Source organism: Struthio camelus, chromosome 1, assembly GCF_040807025.1.
Source record: "Struthio camelus isolate bStrCam1 chromosome 1, bStrCam1.hap1, whole genome shotgun sequence".
Taxonomy (NCBI): domain Eukaryota; kingdom Metazoa; phylum Chordata; class Aves; order Struthioniformes; family Struthionidae; genus Struthio; species Struthio camelus.
In genome coordinates this window covers 105,495,625-105,517,879 of record NC_090942.1, presented here as the reverse complement: position 1 = coordinate 105,517,879, position 22,255 = coordinate 105,495,625, and the positions used below count along the sequence as shown (strand labels likewise).

General features: G+C 42.6%; 2 protein-coding genes across 5 annotated transcripts in view; one reads left to right on the top strand and one right to left on the bottom strand.

The window, feature by feature from the left end:
* The window catches only part of MPZL1 (myelin protein zero like 1), a 42,824-nt gene extending 30,759 nt beyond the window's left edge, over positions 1-12,065 (top strand). For 3 of the 4 annotated variants that reach the window (XM_068909447.1, XM_068909484.1, XM_068909456.1), the window contains one exon: positions 7,324-12,065. In XM_068909447.1, coding sequence (XP_068765548.1) covers positions 7,324-7,425 — 102 coding nt within the window. In that variant the 3' untranslated portion in view covers positions 7,426-12,065. The remainder of the gene's footprint in view (positions 1-7,323) is intronic. The other variant, XM_068909466.1, reaches the window with a different exon arrangement.
* A 1,446-nt stretch (positions 12,066-13,511) lies between these two features.
* MPC2 (mitochondrial pyruvate carrier 2) lies at positions 13,512-22,203 on the bottom strand. The gene is made up of 5 exons (XM_068909497.1): positions 21,573-22,203; positions 17,396-17,436; positions 15,462-15,546; positions 14,394-14,505; positions 13,512-13,751 (listed from the first exon to the last, which is right to left on the bottom strand). The coding sequence occupies exons 1-5, from the start codon at positions 21,676-21,678 to the stop codon at positions 13,697-13,699; spliced, it is 399 nt and encodes a 132-aa protein (XP_068765598.1). The 5' UTR covers positions 21,679-22,203; the 3' UTR covers positions 13,512-13,696.
* Positions 22,204-22,255: the final 52 nt, after the last annotated feature.

The following is a 22,255-nucleotide window of genomic DNA, read 5'->3' as shown; positions in this document are numbered from 1 at the left end:
TGAGTATCTGTCGATGATGTACAGGATTTCCTTGTTTGCAGTGCAGCTGTTTCTTACCTCTTGATTTGTGTATCCTCAGCAATTTTCCTGTGGAGGTTTGAATTCGGAGTGAATTAAAGTCCAAACTGGACTTTTTTTAATTGGTGACCTTTTTGCAACTCTGCAGAGCAGTGTGTTGACTCTCAGTGGTTTCTAAATCAGGGGTGATGTCTGAATTCTTCAGTTCTCCCCCAAAAATAACAAAGATGTGTGTTAATGTGTTAATACTGCAGGAAAAAAGGCAATGCTAACAGTGAGCTGGATAAAGCCTAAGTCCCCATTCTGTTGGGCTTACAGTCTGCTTTTGAAATGAATCTTGTTCTTGACAGGTGTGATGCTTCCAGAAAACAAGAGTTTTACTATACAGATCCACAAAGCTATTTAGTGGCTTCAGAAACAGTTATTCTCTGAACGTAAAGGCAATGTACTTAAGTTATAAGAAAAAATGATAGTTCAAATTTTGACTGTTCTTTTTCTGGAGGCCTCCTAGAATGGGTGAATGAGGATTAAGTTGTTTTCTTTTGGCTAATACTGGAGTATTTCAGAATTACGGCAATGCCTCTACGCTAAGTGAAGAGGCAAGCAGGGAAGATGAAGCTATATACCAGGAGCTGGAAGAGACATAATTGGAAGGAGATGAACAAGGAAAGCCTTGCCTAGATTAGGAAAAAAACCTGAAATGGAGGAGAGGGAAACAGGTGCTTTTTTTGAAAAAAAGAACTTATATTAGGAAGTATTTTGCAGTAGCTGTTGGAGTCAGCTTTGCTTGGTCAAAAAGCCAAGATGTTTGATCTAATTATTGTCAGGATAGAAAATTGTACATGCTAATGCCCTAAGATCTACCTGCAGGAAGAGTTTTTCTGTCCTGCGCTTACATCTTCAAAGCAAGAATATTTATATCTTCCTATTCACTGTAACCTGTGTGAAAACTTGTTCTCTTCACCCCTCCCCGTCCGCAGTGTTGTGGCTCACTCAATATAGTGTACAAGACAAGGAGCATTTCAGAGTAAATCTAAACTGTGACAAGATAACTCAAAATCAGTGGGTTTTGCCCTTTGATGGTCATTCCAGTCTGCTTATTCCTTGACAGAGTCCTTCAGGCTCTTCCATGGGTAGGTTCCTAAAGGAAAACTTGAAAGTGTGAATGCTCCTGACCCCAAAGGAAAAATACGGGAAATGGCTTTATTCCTGTGTAAGGGAACAGTTGAGTGCTGAGGTAGAGATGAATCTCCTTTGTCAGGCAAAGGGAGCTTTGTCTGGATTTTCTTTTCTTGGCAGATGTTTGTAGCAGCAAGTGGTTCCTCCACCTTGTGTTAAGTGTTTGCCCCATCTTTACAGAACAGCAAGCAAACATACTTATTTTTCTATAAAAAGGTTCACAATGAAATGAGAGTTGATAAGATTTTAAACAGATGATTTAAATCAGTGAGAAAACGCACTTTAAATTGATTATAGTTGTATTTTAAACTTCTAGCCATTGCTTTTCCAAAAAAAGCCTCAGCTCTCCAGTTGATGTCAGCATGCAAATTAACATATTGAAGCAAATTACATCTATATAAAACTTGATCTTTCTTGCTAATCAAGAAATTAGTTGTGGCTTTTAAACTGTTGCATAGGTGAAATGTTCACGTTCAGATTCCTAGCAATTCCTAGAAACTGTTGCAGGCTGCTTGCTAATTCAGGCACACTATCCTCTCTTCACAGAATCACAGACTCGTTTAGGTTGGAAGGGACCTCTGGAGATCATCTAGTCCAACCTCCCTGCTCAAGCAGGGTCACCTAGAGCATATTGCCCAGGATCACCTCCAGACGGGTTTTGAATATCTCCAGGGAAGGAGACTCCACTACCTCTCTGGGCAACCTGTTCCAATGCTCTGTCACCCTCACAGTGAAGAAATTTTTTCTCAGGTTCAGATGGAACTTCCTGTGGTTCAGTTTCTGCCCATTGCCTCTTGTCCTGTTGCTGGGCACCACGGAGAAGAGACTGGCCTCATCCTCTTGACACTCCCCCTTCAGATACTTGTACACGTTGATGAGATCGCCTCTCAATCTTCTCCAGGCTGAACAGGCCCAGCTCTTGCAGTCTTTCTTCCTAGGAGAGGTGCTCCAGCCCTCTAATCGTCTTTGTAGCCCTCTGCTGGACTCTCTCCAGTAGGGCCATGTCTCTCTTGTACTGGGGAGCCCAGAACTGGACACAGTACTCCAGGGGAGGCCTCCCCAGGGCTGAGGAGAGGGGCAGGATCACCTCCCTCCACCTGCTGGCAACACTCTGCCTAATGCACCCCAGGAGACCATTGGCCTTCTTGGCCACAAGGGCACACTGCTGGCTCATGTTTAACTTGTCCACCACCAGCACTCCCAGGTCCTTCTCTGCAGAGCTACTTTCCAGCAGGTCAACCCCCAGCCTGTACTGGTGCATGGGATTGTTCCTGCCTAGGTGCAGGACCCTGCACTTGCCTTTGTTGAACTTCAGGAGGTTCCTCTCCGCCCACCTCTCCAGCCTGTCCAGGTCCCTCGGAATGGCAGCACAGTCTTCTGGTGTGTTAGCCCCTCCTCCCAGTTTAGTATCATCAGCAAACTTGCTGAGGGTGCACTCTGTCCCTTCCTCCAGGTCATTGATGAATATATTGAACAAGACTGGACCCAGGACAAACCCCTGGGGGACACCACTAGCCACAGGCCTCCAACTAGACTCTGCGCCATTCACCACAAGCCTCTGAGCTTGGCCATCCAGCCAGTTCTCAATCCACCTCACCGTCCACTCATCCAGCCCACACTTCCTGAGTTTACCTAGGAGGATGTGATGGGAGACAGTGTCAAAAGCCTTGCTGAAGTCCAGGTAGACACCATCCACTGCTCTCCCCTCATCTACCCAGCCAGTCATCCCGTCATAGAAGGCTATCAGATTGGTCAAGCATGATTTCCCTTGGGTGAATCCATGCTGACTACTCCTGATCACCTTCCTGTCCTCCACATGCTTAGTGATGACCTTCAGGAGGAGCTGTTCCATCACCTTTCCAGGGATGGAGGTGAGGCTGGCAGGCCTGTAGTTTCCTGGCTCCTCCTTCTTACCCTTTTTGAAGGACCATCTTGACCATTTTTATACCAGTGGCTCACATGGTCAGCGCTGTTTGTCAAACAGTGCATGCCTATTGTCTTCCTTTTACTTGGTGGTTGAATGCCCGACATTTCACTGATGGCTAAGAGCTATATATACAAACACAACTCCTGTTTCCACAAGTTAAGACCAATAAAAGAGGTATACACTGTCAAAGAATAGCATTTAAGTTCAATGTATTAAATTCAATTTATTCAATTTTATTATTTATATAGCAGTTTAAAAATCTGTAATTAGGTAGTTGTGCACATCATTTCTCAACTGTGTTAGATATAAGGCTTCTGTGCAAGTTGCATCCTGAACCTGCACTTTCTTTGTGTTTGGGTGCGAGGCTGTCACCTGTGGAGCTTCCTTTCTGGAAGGCCCCAGAGCAGTAAAAATATGGGTGTCTGATTTTGTGAATATTCAGCTGGTTGAGTGAAATCCACTTGTTTTCATTCTTCCTTTCTCCTCAGCAGGTTTGTTCTGTGCTGTCAAATCTGTATGTGGTGTTTCTTCTTCATGCCATCCTTCTCTACTGACTCTTACTCTACCATACCCTTACTTGGATGAGTGAGAAGAGTGTTTCTGGTGAAGACAAGAACTGTATGCATTTCAGAGGTGAATGTCCTTGCTAGTGATCTAGGTGCTAGCAGGCAAACTGAAAGGAAGATGTGTGTTGTCTCAAGACATGCAGACTCCAACATGGCAGTCATTTCTATTTATTCTTTGCAAGCAGCTGAGTACTCATTTCTGGGCAGGCTGAAGGAGCACTGACCTTAAAATGTAAATTCTCTAGAAGTGCATCTCTCATGTACAGAGCAGTATGGCATAGAGATCCTGAGCTGGTCAGTCTGGTCAGTGTAGAAGCAGGGAGCACTAAAGCTACGTTAACTTAAGTACAGCTGTGTAGTGATTTTGCTCTTTCTGGCTTGAAATATACCTGAACTGATTCTGTATACATGTACAGTGGACCCTAGGCACCTGGGAAGAAGCTGCTTTTGATATAGGGACTCCTGACTTAAATTTCAGATGAATTTCCTGGGGCTGGAATCTGAGGTAGCTGCAACATCTCTTAGAACCTTCTAAAGAATTTGGAAGCACTGCAAACCATTGGCATGGTGGTCTTGTTGGAGGTATGGGAAAGAGGAGATTAGAGAACTGTTCAGTTTTTCACAATTCCTGTTTCTTTGCTATAACTTTCAATTCATGACTGCTGACAGACTTTAGCAAGGTAACCAGTACACGGCCTGCTCTTTTCCATTGATTCTGACCAGAAAGATCACATATAGGGAAATGCTGAGTAGTATACGGCAGTGCTGGTCTTTCTTTGGGTTGTGAGCTTGTGTGGGATCAGGTGAAAATTCCGAACTGTTTAGACTCTTTTGAAGCTTGTACTTTTGTAAGAAGAGTCTTTATAAAGATCCAGATCACTGGAGGTATCACATGCAGAAAGAAGGCCTTGGATTTCCCTGTGTATCTACTGTCCTTAAAAGCTGGCCGGTCACCAGCCACCCTCAGGCTGTTCTAGCAAGGATTTTTCTTTGCTGTTAACAGCGAATTTTTTTCTCCTCTCCCTTTGCGCAAGGAAGATGTTCTGCTGCGGAGTAAGCGATGAAAGCATCGTATTAGCTCCTTCTTGATGGAGCTCCAGAAGCATTATATAGTAGTCTGTGGAGCAGAACATGCTAGTGAGACTCTTTGCTTTTCAGTGGAATTAAGTGGCATTCGCTCAGGTACTGAGCATACTTGGGGGAGATGTGTGGAGACAGATCTTTTGCATTGGGACCATTTGCAGAGGCCCTGATCATAATCAGTTAGAAAATCAGTTAGCAACAAATCAAATAGGTAGGGCATGCTAATAAATCCTGGTCCTCCTTTCCTTTAGGTTAGCTGATCTGTCATTTATTTAGGTGTTAGTAGGCACATCCAGACAACGCTAGTGCCATTTGGATCAGGTGAGAACACCAGCCCATTTATCTACCATCTAACATGCTGGTTGCGGCAGGGTAACTATATTTAACCTGGCATAAAATGAGAATAGTGATAAGGTAACTGATCCTGAATGAACTCCTCTGGCAGAAAATTAACCCATCAGAATTTCTTGAACAAACCTGAAATGTTGTGGTCAGTACCTTATGTAGTTGTAGATTTCTTTTTTTCTTTTTTAACTGATCGGAAGTGCTCTAGAACTGGAATTACTGAATCATTGAACCATGGCTCGGGGCAGATGAGGCTTTGTAACTTGCTTGCAAATAAACCTTAGGCTTACTGCCTTGAACGGTTTGCACAGATACTGCACTCTAACTGAAAGCAGTATGATGATCCTGATGATATGTTGGGGACTAGAACTGCATGAGCGCCAACAGCGAAAAAAGAAGTGATTTTAATGAGACTTGAAATTGGAATTTTTCCAGGATTACATCTCTGTCTTTTTCAAGCATTTTTCTCAATGTTATTTGCATTCAGCATTTTATATCTGCTCACAACTCTTCATCCTTTTATCCCCTTCCTCTATATTTTTCCTTGTAATTTGAAAAGTACTTGTCCTGGAAGGAAGAAAACTTGGATTTGAACTGCTTCTGGAAGAGGAGAGCGAGATATTTAGAAGGTTCATGCTTTGCTGTTGTGTTGCGGGCAGGAAGCGCTGCTCAGAATTGTACCTGTGATCCTTCATTTTCTGTACAGATGGACTGTTTTCATCTCTGGCTCTTAATTGCTTCAGAAGATAGACTGGAAGGGTTTCTGGGTTAGTTCCATAGAGATGTATTCTGATTTGACAGAATACCAAAAGTACTGGGAGAAAGGGGATGGGAGAAATGCCTGTGCAGGCTACTCCTGGGAGAGAACGGAAACAGAGAAATGGAGTAAAATGTTTTTAAAGAAAAAACCCGCAACCAAAGAAAAAGACCTCTCCTTTTAATCCCCCCCACCCAGAGAGTCCCTTTCTCTCCTGCACAGCTAGTGTTTGTGTCTCCATTGAGATCACATGGTGGGTGGTCACAGCCTTCTGCTCTGTGCTTCTTTCAGTTGGGGTGTGCGGAATCAGAGCTGCAGGGCAGATGTTCCTTTCCCTAAAGGTCCCCCCTGTAACTGTATCTTACCAGGTATGCGCTCTTCATAGGCTGAGGTCCTGTCCTCACCTCATCTCAAAGAGTTGCTGTTCCCTTTCCTGTAGGCTTTGTTCTGGAGTGTGTGGTGCTTTAGGAAGGTGCTGCCATGTCTGAATGCTCTGCTGAAACATGGCACTTAATGCGCTCCACTTCCCTCTAGCAACTCTTAACAAAGGTGTGTGGCTGTGCTCACCCGGTGCATCTGCAGTGGAGCTTACTACCCGCATTCGTTTTGAGGGAAAGCCTGACCATAGCTGTCAGTGTTGGGCAATGCTAAACAGACTGAGCCAAGACAGCAAACTTATCTGATGTGTGAAGTCAGGCATTATGGTCATGGGGAGTGCTCTAGGTTGAGGGCCTGCCCCATGCCTCAGGTTGCTCTATAGCATGACAAGGGAGCCTTGATGGCCCAAGAGGTGAAGGGTTCAATTTTAGATCTTTAAGTCTGGGCTGAATTGGCCCGAAAGTGAGGTAAGAATTTGCATTACTGTAGTGTTCTAGCATTTTTTGGCTCACTGCTATTTAAGTTTTGATCCCATTGCTTGCTTGAGCAGGGACTGTGGTATGAGAAGGCAGCTCAGGTTTGTTCTCTCCCTCTTCCTCATTGTCCCAGTGGTATGGCTGCGCTGAGATTTACAGGACTTGAACGGGTAGTACATGAAGTATGCTCTGCCATCTACCAGTAAACTTGTAGTACAGTTTCTCCTGTAAAATGTTAAACCTGGCATGCATCTGACTAAGCTATGTATCTTTCTCTGTTCCCTAACATCTAAGACATGCTGCTTTTCAGTGTAAAGGATTCCTGATTTTGCTTTTTGTGTGAAGGCATGCAGCCTTAACAGTGTTAAAGGGAGGACATTGTGCTGTTTGGCATGCTCCTGATAGGAGAAAGGTGGCAGACTAGAGCTCACGTATAGGTGAGGGCTCATTTCCCTTGCTTCAAAGTGCCATTAGCAGTCATAAAAGTTCTGTGGTTTTGCTTTATTTTGGTCTCAGCTGCAGCCCTTGCAGAAGGGAGGGGCAATACGACCTATTCTGAAAAATACTGATTGTGCTTTTTTATTTTGTTTCCAGGGCCCAGTCATTTACGCGCAGTTAGATCACTCCGGAGGACAGCACAGCGACAAGATTAACAAGTCAGAGTCTGTGGTCTATGCTGACATTCGGAAGAACTGAGAGGAGATCCTAACCTATCCAAAGCAAAACACACATTCAGACTGGAATTGCTTGAACAAAATTTGACCCAGAGAACTCACATGTGGCCTTTGATGCCTAGGCTAGGACCAATGCATGTGCATACAGAGGGAAAGATATATATGTATTGTGTGTAAATAGTCTATTTAATCGTACAGAAGTGAGACCAGTGTTGCATGTTGAAATGCGGTAAGAATTCTGCTTATACATTGCCAGTATTCTTTTTTGTATCTTGTATGACGAGAGAGAAAGTGAAAACTTGCATCACAATTTTAAAATATTTTTATCTTGATTATTAATGGAGAAACTGGAAGATGCCTGAAGATTCTAGATTGACCTGGAGATTCTTTTTTTGCTTATGGGGCCTAATTTTTCTTAGTGGGGAACCTTCAGAGGGTATTCATTTTCCCTTGGTCAGATTCTCAGTACAAGCTACCTTCTTAAATAAACTAGACATTTTCACTCAGTCTTGTTAGCCAAGCTGTGACTTCTAGCTGTCAGAAATGTATGTCTTACCTTTGTAAGTGAAGGAAACTTTTAGGCCTATTTGACCTGTGTAACACAGGTCACAGAATGGTTTACTTCTGTATTGAGCCCATATACTCAAGCTTAGTTCTTTGAGGTACGGGGATAGTGTTGGTCTATCAGATTTGTGAAATGGTAGTTTACTTGTGAAAACTTAAAGAGCTAGTGAGTTAAGAGGATAGGAAGCTACAGCTCTAGGTGACTGCCTCAGATTCTGTTGAACCTTTCAATTAAATGTTTCTTCTCTGAAACTCTTGTCATTTCATATAAGCACAAAAAAGGGTTCCAAGGGATCTTGAAGTTACACTGTTACCTCAGCTCTCCCTCACGGCTCTGTTATACCTCTGTCACTTCCTTAGAGATGTTTTTTCTGTCTTTAAAAACCTCTAATGCAGGCCGAATGACCTCTGGAGGCATCTACGGTTTCACTCTGGTTTTTTTTTTTTTTTTTTTTGGTGATATGACCTGTCTTTGCACAGAGGATGTGGAGGACAGTTTATTTCGTTCCTCTTTGCAAGCGTACTACTTGAGCATTATTTCCGAGCTTTTTGTTTCTAGATTAAACTCCTCATAAATTGTTACAGATTTCTGATCATTCTTTTCTGCTGAAGAGGATCTTTCTCTTTAGCTGATCTGTTTGTATCCTGAAATCTGATGCTCAAAACTAGAAATGGCATCTGAGCTGAGGTCATATCAGAGTACTGTATAGGAGAAGGATCTCTGTTTTGTACATCCTAATGTGATGTTGGCTTTTCTGTAGCAGTAAGTCATGTTCAGTTTGGTTGCTATAACCCCTTCCCTCTGATTCTTACTATTTCCTCGTGCAATCTGTTTGTCTCTACTGAAATTCTATTATGGCTTTTTCATACCTCGTCTTTGACTTGTCAGATAAACTTGCTTTGAATTCTCATCCTGTCCTCCAGTGAGCTTGTAACCCTCTTTAGCGTGATATCTGCAAACTTAAGCTTGCATTCCACTGTATCATCAAGTAAATGAAAAACGTTTAGTTTAGGCCCATGGCAAACCCTTTTGGAATTGCTTTAGAGAATTTGACAGCGAAACTTTAATTGTGACAGTGAAACTTTGATAACTATTTCGACTGAAGTGCATTTTTTTCCCCAACAAAGTTGGGTACACCAACTGTATATTACTTTGTCAGGATCATGCTTTGTTTTCTGACAACACCTGCCTTTGTTAGAAGCCTTGTTAGAAGCCTCACTAAAATCAGGATGAGTCCTGCTGCTGCTTTCCCTGTCTAGCAGGCTGTTAACTCCCCAATGTTTTACACTTAGCTAGAAGCAGAAGCTGTTGAGATGGTTGATTGAAAAACTTCATTTTGATCTGCACAGTCTTTCTCTCCAGACATTTTGGAGTAAGAGAAATGTGATGAACTGAACTATCAAAAACCACTGCTATGAGAAGACAGGGCTGGCCGTGGCTCTGCTGTTGTCTGCTACTAATGTTTTCTTATGCTGGAATACACTGGAAAATCTGAGCACAATCCTGTTACTTCTGGTGCTGACTTTAGGAAACATCTTTCATTGCTTTTGATTAGCTACAGGTACATGACTATAGCCTGTACTGAGGAGGCTCATTGCAAGTCTGTTTGGATCCTCTTTGTGAAGGCATAATAAACTAAGTAGTATTTTTTTTTAAATGCTGGACTCCATTTTAGAAAGAAACCAACTCTCTTACCCCCAGGAATAGCAGAGCTCAGTCTGAATCCCTCTCTAGTCTGAAGGATGTTGAATTCATTTTTTCATGGAAATGTGAACAATGTTGCTTGGCTGGAATAGACAGCTTCTACAATGCAGCTGTTAAAATAACTTATACAGGCTGAAGTCAAAACAACTTGAGGCAATATGTGACTAAAAGTGCTGTGAACTTTCTGTCTCTCTGGGTACTTTAGCTTTTTTAATCAGATCTGGTAACTCTGTGCTGGTGAAAGGGACTGATGCTAAGTTGGATAGCAAGGTCTCATGTGACAGAGGACTTCTACTCCCTTGATGGGTAGCAGGTAGAAATTAAAGCCAGACAGTAGCATCAGATCCTGGTGTTTTCACTGACCAGAAATGTAATTTCACTGACCAGAAATGTAATTCTGTTTTCTCTGCTGCTGTCCTCTTAATTCCCTGATGCTTTTTCATATGTGCAAAGGAACAGCTTGGACTTTGCAGAACGTTATTTTTGTCATCCTTGTCCTGCTGCAGTACTGCTGCTAGATCTTTTTGGGACCATGCCTTATTTAAAAAAAAAAGGAGGAGGGAGAAGAAAAAGAAAAAAAGTGTAGTGGGCAGGCTTGCTGAAGCACTGCTCAGTGGCAGACAGCCTCTCTTGAGGGAGTAACAAATGATAAAACTGTTCATGTGGGTAGTAACTCTTGGATAACGGAGTTGGGGAGGGTCTGTGTGACATAAAGGATTTACAGTGAATTCTTTATTTGTCATGCAGGTTTTAATGCACAGTGACGCAAAACTAGCATCAATCTCAAATGCATTCTTCTGCTGTGAGGAAAAAAAGGTAATTTACATGTAAAGCAGACCTTGCAGTCATTGTAGGAGTGCTGTTTTGGATTGCCATCTCGGGCTCTGGCCGCTAAGCCAAGTTGCGCCCCCCCCTAGAGACAGGAATATAGAAGACGTCGTTCGTCTTTGCCTGTCTTTTCCCCTCTGTTTCTAACCAAAGTGCAAGGTCAACGTGAGGAAAATCTACTTTCCTGTGAGGGTGACTGAGCACTGGAACACATTGCCCAGAGAAGTTGTGGAGTCTCCTTCCTTGGAGATACTCAAAAGCTTATCTGGACACAACCCTGGGCAACATGCTCTGGGTGACCCTGCTTGAGCAGGGGGGTTGGACTAGGTGATCTCCAGAGTTCCTTTCCAACCTCAACCGTTCCGTGTGTGATTCTGTGGAAAAAAGTTTTGCCTTTGTACTGACAGTGGATATACCCTTCCCTATTTTTGATTACCAGAAAATGATGAAATGAACTATAAGGTGTGAATTTGAGTAAATCAGCAGCTGCACTCAGTACATCAAATCTCCATTGCCCCTTTTGAACTCAGCAGTTGTTCTGTAGGGAAGATGGTCAGCATGTTCATTAAATAGCATTAAGAGCCATTACAGGGTAGCAGATGTGTCCCTGTAACTAATTGCATGATGTGTCATTTCTAACTGGAGACCTGTAGGGTTTTGTTTTCTCTCAAAGCTTTAGTGCTATTTCAAATTGTGACTAGGAAAGCTGGAATTAGGTTTTAAACTTTTTTAAACCTGTGAGAACTGTTTAGGTAATGATCTGTCTTGTAACTAACTGCAGTAAATGTGTATATGCAACTTAGAAGCTGCATTGCCTTAGAGTGGATTCATTGAGGTAAAGTATGGGCTGTTTGATTTAGAACCAAAATACCCTCAGTCTATTTTGAAATCTTGTCCTGGAATTTCACATTATTCATTTATCAGCCTAGGACCTCAAATACAAAATGTTCTTATTGTGTACTAGGTGGTGAAATTATTTTTTCTTTAGCACTGTCACGGTGAGGTGGGTAACCTTTCTGGGCTGTGGCCACAGCCCCGTGGTGCTAATATCTAGGTAACAATTTATATGGGAGACTACAAAATCATAATATTAACTATGCTCAGCAAGTATGCTCTTTTTGAGGCTTCTCTTTCCCCTCTCCTTAGTGCCCTAAAGCTAATGAGCCCTTTTATTTAAAGATATTTTTGCACTCTCTAAAATGTAAGCTCAATGCCTTTTGAGATCAGTGTGCTATACAATCTTTCTGTCTCCCTACAAAGCCAGCTGCTCTGTGTGGTAAATATAATTGGAAACAGATAGACCAGATACTTTACTTTTTGTAAACCTCTATCTTGGAGGTATGCAAGGGAACAAACACCTATAAGATGGGTGTATAATCTGTGTGAGGGAGCTAGATATGCATTGCATGGCCTGATTACACATAAAGTGCCCGCGTAGCAACTGTTTGTGCTTTTGCTTTTTCAGACTCACCTCGAAACAGTCATTGTGGATATTTTTTCTTGAATGGATTTTCATGTTTTCTATTGTAATCTTGTGAATATTTTAATACACTCTTTTCCCATTACTGGTTTGCTGGACAAGTCTCATCTGGTTAGGGACTGCAATGGTAGGGGGACTGAAATACACCATCTCTCTTTCTAGCAGTATTTTTCAGTTGCTGTGGTCACTGTCAGCTCAGCAAACAACACAGAGCTGGAGAGTTCACCATTTGAATTAATACTCAGAATTACCACTTAAGCTAGAACTAAGAAGTGCAAGTGAAACTATTTAAGGCTACACTGAAAGTCTGTAGCAGAAACAAAGAGCGAGCTTCATGGCAGGACAATGTCTGGAAAAGGGGATCTGGCAGAGTATCTGCGATATCTTACTAAGCAGAAATGTCTTGCCAGAAGAAAGAAATGCTTCTTTACTGCCGGGCATAAATACTTTGCACTGGGTAGGACAACACACCATTACACAGAGGGTGAGAGGGAGAGAACTTCAGTGCCACAGCTCTTGTAACTGTAGAAAAGTTTCTTTTCCTCCCCACCACTGTCATGCTGTTCTTTGGTAACTCAAAAGGGATTGCAGGGAAAGAAGGGAGAAGACTTATTAAGAGGACGTGGCAAAACTCCACTCTTTCAGACATCCATTTTATTGAATACTGAAGAAGCTACTGTCTCTCAGTTGTCTTTTTCTCCTGAATCTAAAGCTGCAAGCTCTGCTGCTGACTTACTTCCAGCTTTGGAGGAAGGGGTCACTGTGACAGCGCACCAGAGGAAACTGATGCCATGCTCTGAGCACAACTGCCTTACGCTTTTCAGTGACGGATAGGCTCTTGCAGCGTAACGTATAGCCTTTGCTCTGAAGTGATTTTGTACTGGCACATTGTTCTCTGGAGTAAGTAGGGAAAGCTTAAATGTTCATGCATAAATATGCCACAGATGGGAGCAGACCACTGCTATCTCCCTGAGATGATGGTGTTTGTTCTGAAGTATATGTTCTCTGAGTGTACACTTTCACAGTAAGAGTGAGCGAGTGAGCGAGTGTGTGTACTTAAGGGGGGCTGGGGAGTAAGTACTAGAAGTTTTGGCCGTTTACTTTTCACATTCCCCAAAACAAGGTTCTTAGATGTGACCATCTCTGCCTCTAGTTGTAGAGGATGACAGTAGCTAAAACAACACTGGACAGATACAGGCTAGCCCTCCTCTTGACAAAGATGGTGGTGGCTGGGAAACAAATGAAGATGCACACAGCTGAAGCTGAAAAGAGTATCCTTAAGCTACCAAGGAAAAGCAGCAGGGAATGATATATAGATGTCACTGGTTATGGGAAGCATGGTAAAACCCCACCCAGGTCTCACTGTGACATGCAACGCTTCAGTTTGAGGTTCTGGTTGATAGTCATCCACACCACACTACTCCTGGCACTGTTCAGTAGAGCCAGATAAGGTAATACAAGACACAATCCACAATCTGTTTCTTTTAAAGAGACAATGTAACTTCCCTAATACAAACACAAGACATGCAAGTTTACTTAAATTTAAAAGGTTGCACTTTATTTAAATGCATAGAGTTACTTAGTTATTTGCACTTAGAAAACTTGCTGGCTAGACGTTTAGACTTCCTCTTTCATTACTTAGAGGAAAAAGATTAAAATTAGTGAAGCTAGGTCCCACTGGGAAGGGTTTGTGCGTAGTGGGTTTGGGCTGTAGGGTTAAGCATCCTTTTGCTGCAACTGCTCTTGTTTTGCTTTTAGCTCCCGATTATACCTATAGCAAAAAAAAAAAAAATCCAACTAAGAATACAGGTTAAATTATAACAACAGTGTCTTCATAACAACGTGGTCAGCAAAGGAGGTTTAAGATTACAGTGGACTTGAAGGTGGAAACTTGGGACAGGCTAGCTTATGTAAAAAGCTCTCAATTAGTTGCTAAGTTTTGCCTCGTTCCTGGCCAGAACTGAAAAATCCAGAGAAGTCCAAATCTTCCCTCAAGAAAGAACTGTTTTTCAGATGCTGCTTTGCTTAAAGACCTCTTGATGGTCCAGCTAGAACTGACATTCAGCACTGAAAACTGACAGAAGTGCAAAGCTTATGCATGGGAGAAAGTTTGGGCTTTCTGTCAATCAGACATACAGCTTTTAAAGAATGCATTAAACCCAGAAACTACAGCTTAAATAGAGCATTCCTTAACACACGCTCTAGTTATACTGAAGATACTGGGAAGCTTCACTGCTCCTAAACCGGGAAAGTAAGACTGTAGCACAAAAGTTCTGTGTTGTTTAATTGCTTGACTTCTCTTGCATGTTGCACTGCCATCAAGGCAGGGGGGAATTTTTACGTTCATGATTAAGATTGGGTAGTATGAGAGCTTATTTAAAATAGCAAGTGGAGAGCAGCCCTTATTACATACCTCCATATTCGGAAGAGTTGAGAACCACCAGCACAGCCAACAAAGAAGTTCACAGCAAACAGGCCCCAGTTTTTAGGGATAATAACTAGGGAGTACCTTGACCAAATAAGGCCTGTTGAATGAAAAGGAAAGTTTAAATACCTAACTGGAGTAATCTTTAAACTTTCCTCTTAAGTTTAGAGACAGAGCCATGGGCCAGTTTAAGTAAATAAATTTTATAACCATGTTAGACAATTGCTTTTCTAAAAATGTTTCTAACTGAGAAACAGCTAAACAGCAGTGGGAGAGCTACTGGTATATATTACATTTTTCCAAAATAATGCAACTAGACAATAACTTCAACCATAGTCTTAATATCAAATTAAGATCCCTGTGTACTCTGCAACAGTCTTGACCTTAATTCTCCAGCACAGCTGCAGGGTAATGGCATTTTGCTGTAGAATATCCACCCTGACACACCAGTTTAGAGATTACAGAATGGATCAGTAAATAAAATATTTACATATCATGCAAAACAGCACTGTGTCAGATTTCAAAATACAGTTCAGAGAAGGAAAAAAGTATCACCTGTAGTTTTGATTTTAGCTTTAGCTGCCCGCTCCCCCAAGATCGGGTAGAACAAGTTGAATATGGAATATTGGTTTTGGCAGCACAGAAACTCATGGCAGATAGTAGTGCAGCAATCTGTATACCAGTGCTTCCGAGTCCTTTTAGTACATGGAAATTCTTTCCAGTTGTGTTAGTATAATTACCCTAGCATTGTTTAATACCTTGAAGTCTGCTCTATAAAAAGGCACTACATTCTGGACTGATTTCAAAGTTACTTGACCTGAAGTGAAAGAGGACACTTACTGGAATGAGTGACATCATTGTCACTTAAGGGATGAAACTCATAACAATTCGCTGTGCACAATTCCAAATTAAGATAATTAATTTTTTTTTAAATTAAGATAATAAAAGTGGATTTATATAACTTTCTATAAGTGGATTCATACTAGCAAGGAACTTGGAAAGAAATGGGTACAATTTTAGACAGGGTGCTGCGTAAAAGCATGGAGCTTTCTTTACCTGTGGCCATTAATACTGCAGACTGTGCTGTGCTCAGCTTCTCTGCTGGTCTGGTCATATCAGCCATTCCAGCACATACCAAACCCTGCAGAGAGAAATTCAGTGAGCCTAAATCCAGTACCAAGACCTACTGTAAACGATGCAAATGCTTTACAAGGGAAAGCTGTTTCATAGCTCAGTGCTTATTCTACATGCATTCTATATGTGCTGTATGAGTGGAGTAATTAGACTCTTGGAGATACTATCCACTTCTAGTCCCTTGTGGTGGGAATAAGAACAGATATGGGGGTGCACTTAGGAACAACTGGCAATAGAATTGGAGGCAGTGACAACTTTGCATTAGTTTAAGAACAAGGTTAATTTAAGTATAGAGCTTTCCCTTTTGCAATGCTCTAAGCACAAACTGGTTTTCACATAGCAAGTGAAAGCTTGTCTAAATACGATCCTTTTATTGGTTCTTCCTAAAGCTTAGATAACATAGGTAAAGGTGTAGCTGTGACACCATGTTGTTTCCTCTCAGCTTCATCTAAGTAGGTAAAAGCAATTATTTTTTAATATAACTTTATTAAAAGCAGAAGTTTCCTCACTTCCAAGTGAAGTGAGGAATAACTTGGCTAATCTACTTGAGAACACTGCTAGCCAGTATGCTGTTTGGTTTGTTCTGTTGTGTTACTGCCCTCTACTGGAAACAATCTGATGTTCTGTTACAGGTGTTCACTAAAAATGAAAACTAGCTTTTAATTTATTGACTGCGACTAAAGACTCCTTTGGCTCCAGTCAAGAAGCCAGCTTGTACAGCTGGAAACTTGTTTCTGCTATACAGAGGAAAAGTCATTCCAATTTCTCAGTGCAGGACTTCACTGTGAGCTTAGAGTGGTCTTCCTTCTTTTTTGACACAGCAGCAGTCAACAGCAACCTACTCAAAAGAGTAGCCTTGTATGCTCAGGCTCGAGAGCATGTTGCCTGGCCACCCTCTAAGAAAGGAGAAGGTTAACCATGGTTGCTGCAGCTCCAGTTTAGATTGACAAAGAAAATGAGCTACAGCATAAGAGAGCTTAATATGCGTAGCCTAAGATCTAAAAAAAAGCTGGGGTTCACAGTAGGAAACTCAGGAGCCAGCTGTCAATAGGAAGAACAGGTTATATCCTTTCTTGTTATCATGTTATCAAACAGGGAGATCAAGAGCTTTATGATATTAGAGCTCACTTATTTTATCTTTACCAATTCAAAAATTAGAGAAAAGTATAGTGAATTAGGATTAGGCATATACCTCAGTTGTGCAGACACAGCCAAGTGATGTAACCAATTGGGAAGCAGAATTGCATGAGAAATGGCAGCTGCCTTCCCCCTCATGTTTTTTTTTTTTTTTTAAAAGCAGCAGAGCCAAGTAATGCATTGGGTTTTAAGAAAAGCTCCTGTTAGTCTACATCCTATAGTGCATGAGCTACAGGAGTCAAACTCAGTTGTGATCTATGTCCACTGCTACCTGCACATGCATCTTGTTCAAGATTACCTTCCACTCTTACCCACTTTAACCTGCCCTCAAGCTATAAGGCTTAGAAACTTACCTCATGATACTCTTCAAATTCTTCAACCTCAGAAGAAATATCAGCTTCAACAGTTTTGAATTATGCCAGCTCATCTCTACCTTGAGCAGCAGTTAACATTTCCCAAGAGAGAGTTTTAAGAATTTCACTGGAAGTTTCCCAAAAAAAGTTTTCACAAAGCCTTATTCTTTTTCCCCTGCATCCTTATGGTGTGCTATATGTTATTAGGGCTTTTTTTCCCCCTCTCCATACATTAAACATTAAAGCCTCGGCATTAAATTCTTCAGTAGGCTCAGATACCTGCTGCGAAACTACTGCTTGCCCAATGAGTTGCTGCAAAGCGTCTTCTGATTACCATCCAGATGCCAGATAGGATCTTATACTTACCCATTTCATAACAGGTGCCCAGAAGAACACTGTTTTGGGACCTAGGGGAGTGAGGAAAAAAAAAAGTTAAACTATTCAGTGAGATATAGTTGTTTTGAAGCCTTTAGCAAGTTTTTAAATAATGAAGTGTGTACATTAGCATAGTTTCCACCACTGTACAAGCACTATCACCTAATCATATTTCATCAGCTCAGTGCATCAGCCTTCAGTTACGTAACCAGTCTGCTTATTTCTGCAACAGGTGAACGCGATTTTATATTTTATTTTTAAGCAAGTGAGGAAGCTACAGCAGGCAAAATGCATTTACAATGAAAGACAAAAGTTAGGATCAGCCCCAGGAATAGTGAAAACAGTTTCTATATAATGATTAAAAAGTACTTCTATCTAACGATTAAAAAGTACTCTAGAACTAAACTAACAGAGTTAGTATTTGAAATCTTTGTGAACTGAATCCCCAAAATATTTTATTACTGACACTGTAGTAAGTGTGAGTAATAAATAAATAAATCACAGCCCATCTCTTGGTGCAACAGACATCTTGCCCAGCAGTACTGGGTGGTTACAGAAATAGTGCTACCTGTATTTGCAACTTGCACTAAGCGTGACAAGGAAAGCGTCTTCATGCACCTCTAATCTGCATCTCTGAATACCCCTGTCTTTCTAGCAGAAAGAGTGCTCCCCACCCAATCAAGCCCCCTATTAGTCTACCCAAAATGAAAGGAGGGTTATGGGGGAAATCTATGGGATGAAAGGGAGGAAAAATAAGTGGATTTGGGGGGAAAACATCTCTCCTACAAGTACATACATGCTGCAGTGGTGCTAAAACTGCAAATGGTTGAGTAAAACAGTACTGTTATGCCACACCTATAATCCACAGGCTGTCAGCCACACCAGAAATCACTAAGCAAGGGCTATTACTCCATGTCTTAAAGAGGGACCACGACCCAAAATATCAACCCATAGCACTGCAATAACAGTTAGGACAGCGGGGCTGAATTAATCAAAATATGCTAAGTTTTAGGTCTTGCTAGGCCATTGCTCAGCATTCAGATTACATGCAAGATGAAGCCAAATTTTCCCTTTAATATGTTACATATTATGAGCCAGCACTTTGACATATAAGTGACAGACATTAGGACTTTGGTTGCTTGCTTTTTATGTGCGCCAATTTTTCTCTAACAATATAGCCCTAAAAAGGCGTTGCAGTAACTGTTTATACTCCTTCTTTTAAGCAGCCTCTAATCTGAGGCCAAGATTTGGGAAAAATTAACTGACAGGTTTCTGCAGCAAGCACCTATGAAGTAACTCATAATTGTGAGGATAAGCCTTATTGCTGCAAGTATCAGTTGCTGCATCACCTTAAAGCCAACTAAGCCCTTCAAAAGGGTAAGGCACCTGGAACACAGAACGCAACAACAAGTGGCTTGGCAGCTTTACATAAAAGCCCTCTTAGGCCCACACTGCTTGAGATAGTGATCAGGTTTCAAACTGCAGTTAAAAACTACTGTCAGATTACTTTATGCATTAAGAACATAGAACATTTCTTCCCATGCAGAATTTCTTAGGATGCATGGGACTGGGCAGCCACTAGGACTTTCTCAAACTCTTGAATAAATACAAGTCAATATTTATGCTTGAAAGATGTAAACTTGAGTTATTTTCTTAGACAGCTACTTAGTGTTTTATAGCTCTTTATAAATCAGTCTAAGTCTTATAAAGGTCCCATAAAGGTGGCTTTAGTTACTATTATCAATTTTCTTCTAAAACACAAATTCAGATTCAGGACACTGAGGAATGTAGGGGGAGTATAAATTATTAAATCAACATTCCCTAAACAACTAGTAAAAGTTTCAAGAATTACATTAATTTTTATAAACAATAAATTGATAATTTAAACCTACTGACTACAAAAGTAAGAGAAACAGTTTGAGACAAATAAGGTACCAAGACAAGCTTGTTACATGGAAAGACTGTTAAACTGTGTAAGCGGAATACCTCTCCAGAAGATACTCCAGTTAAGGAGAATTCCCCAGCCAGAGGAAGCCCTTCCTAGACCATGACAGCCAAAATTTTTCAAAGATGAATTTTACAGCAGTGTATCAGAGCAGGGATTTACCAGAGGTTGATCTGGGTACCATAAGCGTGACCAGTATTGTAGGACTTATAAAGTATATTAAATATAACAAGTTTTTGTCCTAGGGAGTTTACAGTTTAATCAGGCAAAGTGAATGAAAGAGGCCAAAAGGACGAATACAAGCTCAGCCCTGCACATCTCTGGCTGCCAGAAAGGATGTTCCTCCTTCTGGGGCAGCCAGCAGGCGGCCAGGGGAGTTGATGTTCTCTACCCCTACTCTAGGCCCTTCACTGTCCTGCAACAGCCTTGCTCTGCGCAGCACCAGCTGCAGGAACTGCGTGTCAAAGCAGGCATCAATTATTTCACCGGAAGCTTTTTGTGCCAGAAAAGAAACATTCTTCATCCACTGCAAGTGATTTATAACTTCATGACAATAACACTATTCCTAAAGTAGACATCATCGAGAAAGAAAATTTGAGTCTTTCATTTCTAACCTACTTGTTTGCAGTCAAAGTGACACACATTGCGTAACTTTCTGAAAGACCTACCTTTAAGACAAATCAATGCTGAAATAGAAATGGCAGATAGAAATGGCAGCAGTTTGGTTTTCATACCTGTTTGTTCTATGGCTTTTCTGACTAAAACCATCAATACAGATTATGGCAGTTGTTCTTCTAACTGAAATAAACATACAACATACATATACATACACACACACTGAGGCCCTAAAAACAGATTTCTTTTTTTTTAATCTCAGCGTTGTGATGGTGAACAGAAGTGGCCTGCAGACAGTTCTGTGAAGCAGAAAGCAGTGTAAGAGAGCCTCCAAAGCCTTTTTAGTTGGTACTGCAGTTCTGATGAAGAACGAATACAGATGTTCCCACTGCTGGCCGTGCCTCATATTCGAGATAAGCAATTTAAAGCTGCCTTGTTTCAGATAAGATGAACGTGGCTCTCAAAGGTTTGGCACCTTTACACTAGAAGTGCTGGACATATTGATTCTGAATACACAAAAGTTACATTAAAGTTAAATTGTTTAATTATGATTTGTTTAAACCAACAACTTTCATTTCAAGAGAAGACTGTTAAGGGAGGATGGAGCAACTGACTAAAAGCTAAAGTCCATTTTCACAGTGCAGATTCCAGGTAGGTGAAGAGTCAAGGACGCACATCACACTCAAATAAAACAGTGGAAACATCAGCCTATGGAATTTTAGAATTTTATGAAGCACTCTGCTTACCTGCCCTATTAAATTTGTTTACAGGACAACTATCACCTAAACGGTACTGAAGTTCATTTTACAAGAGGTTTCTCCCTAGTAACACAAAAACATGTTTACCTGAGCAAATATAAGCTTTAGGTCAGGTAAGGGTAGTGCAATCCAGGAAAACTCAAGCCCTTCCTTTCCTACAAGAGTGCTTAATCGACAACAAGGGCCTCATAAATGCTGTAAGTTCTCTTCATTGGAAGTAGCAGCTTTGGAAGAAAATGAAGGCTTAAAATGGACTGTAAGATCAGAAAACCTTGTTACACTCCCCCTCCTTTTCAGCATATCCATTTGAAAGACATGACTGCTAAAGCATTCAGGCCTGTTTTGAAAACGTGGTATCCTCTGCACTTGGGAATAGCTAGGCCAACTGTTGTCCCAACTCAGACCAGGTGACAGCATCAAAGCACACTCGTGCATTGCAGGGGACTGGAATAACAACTGGTGGCGTGTCTGGCTTTTTTTTTTTTTTTTTTTAAAAGTAAGGAAAGTTACCCCTTTAACTGACAGGAGCCTACACTTCAGTAGTTTCCCCCCCTCCTGGTAAGAGATACAGCAACATAGCTATGACTCCCCTGCCCCCTTTTCGCCTCCCTGGGCGCCCTCAGCACGGAGGACCCCCTCCAGCGGGCCCTGCTGCCCAGCGCTGCGGCACCGGGGGGTCTCGGCGCACGTTGGGGGGGGGAGGGAGAAAGAAACACTGGTCACCTCGCCCGCAGCCGCGGGAGCCCCCCAGCACTCTGCTGCCCACACGGCCCGGGGGTCGAGGGCACCGCCCCCGCTGGGCCGCGCCGCCGCCCAGGAGCCGTTGGGCCGCGCCGGAGGACACTACTACCTGCCGGGTGGTTATAGAAGGGCCGAAGCCGGGGCGGCAGCTTGAGCTCAATGCGGTCGAGCAGGCGGTGGTAGGAGGCACGGAGCCCCGCGACGGTGGCCGCCATGTCGAGACAGAGCGGGACGGGGACGGGGCCGGGGCCGGAGCGGGCGGCGGTCGCTGGTCGCCGGCAGCTCTGTTCCTCGGCGACCCGCCGTCCTTCGGCAGCTCCCAGCGCGCCCCGCCCACCCGGCCGGTGCGCGTCGGGGGGGAGGAGAGCGATTTCTTGTTCGCTGATTGGCTGCCTCCCCAAGAGGAGGGGCGGGGCTCAGGGGCTCGCGCAGCGCTATTGGTTGGCGCTGGTTTTCCTCCGCCTCAAGAGGAGACCTGGCACCATCTCTCTCGAAAAAGGCGTTCAGCCTTCTTTGGGAAGGGCACCAGTGCCGTTAGGTGCCCGGCTCAAAGATGGCCGCCAGGCCACTTCACTGCTGAGTTCAAGATGGCCGGCATGAGAAATTGTGAGGCATAACCATGCGCCCGAACCCAAGATGGCCGCCTTGTGGCTTCATCGCTTGGGTCGAAAGCCGGCTTGGCCGGCGAAGCCGAACACGGCGTCGTCGCCCGTCATGTGCACGGCGCCCCGTCCCCGCTCGGGCAGGGGTGGGGCGTACTTGAAGCGACCTCACCCGCTCGCGCGAGACCCA

Excerpts from the sequence above, each read along its gene's own strand:
- MPC2 (XM_068909497.1), bottom strand. The coding sequence starts at position 21,678 with ATGGCGGCCACCGTCGCGGGGCTCCGTGCCTCCTACCACCGCCTGCTC. Across the intron at positions 14,506-15,461 it reads TGCAGTATTAATGGCCACAG|GCCTTATTTGGTCAAGGTAC; the intron begins GTAAAGAAAGCT and ends TTCATTCAACAG. Across the intron at positions 13,752-14,393 it reads CAACTCTTCCGAATATGGAG|GTATAATCGGGAGCTAAAAG; the intron begins GTATGTAATAAG and ends TTTTTGCTATAG.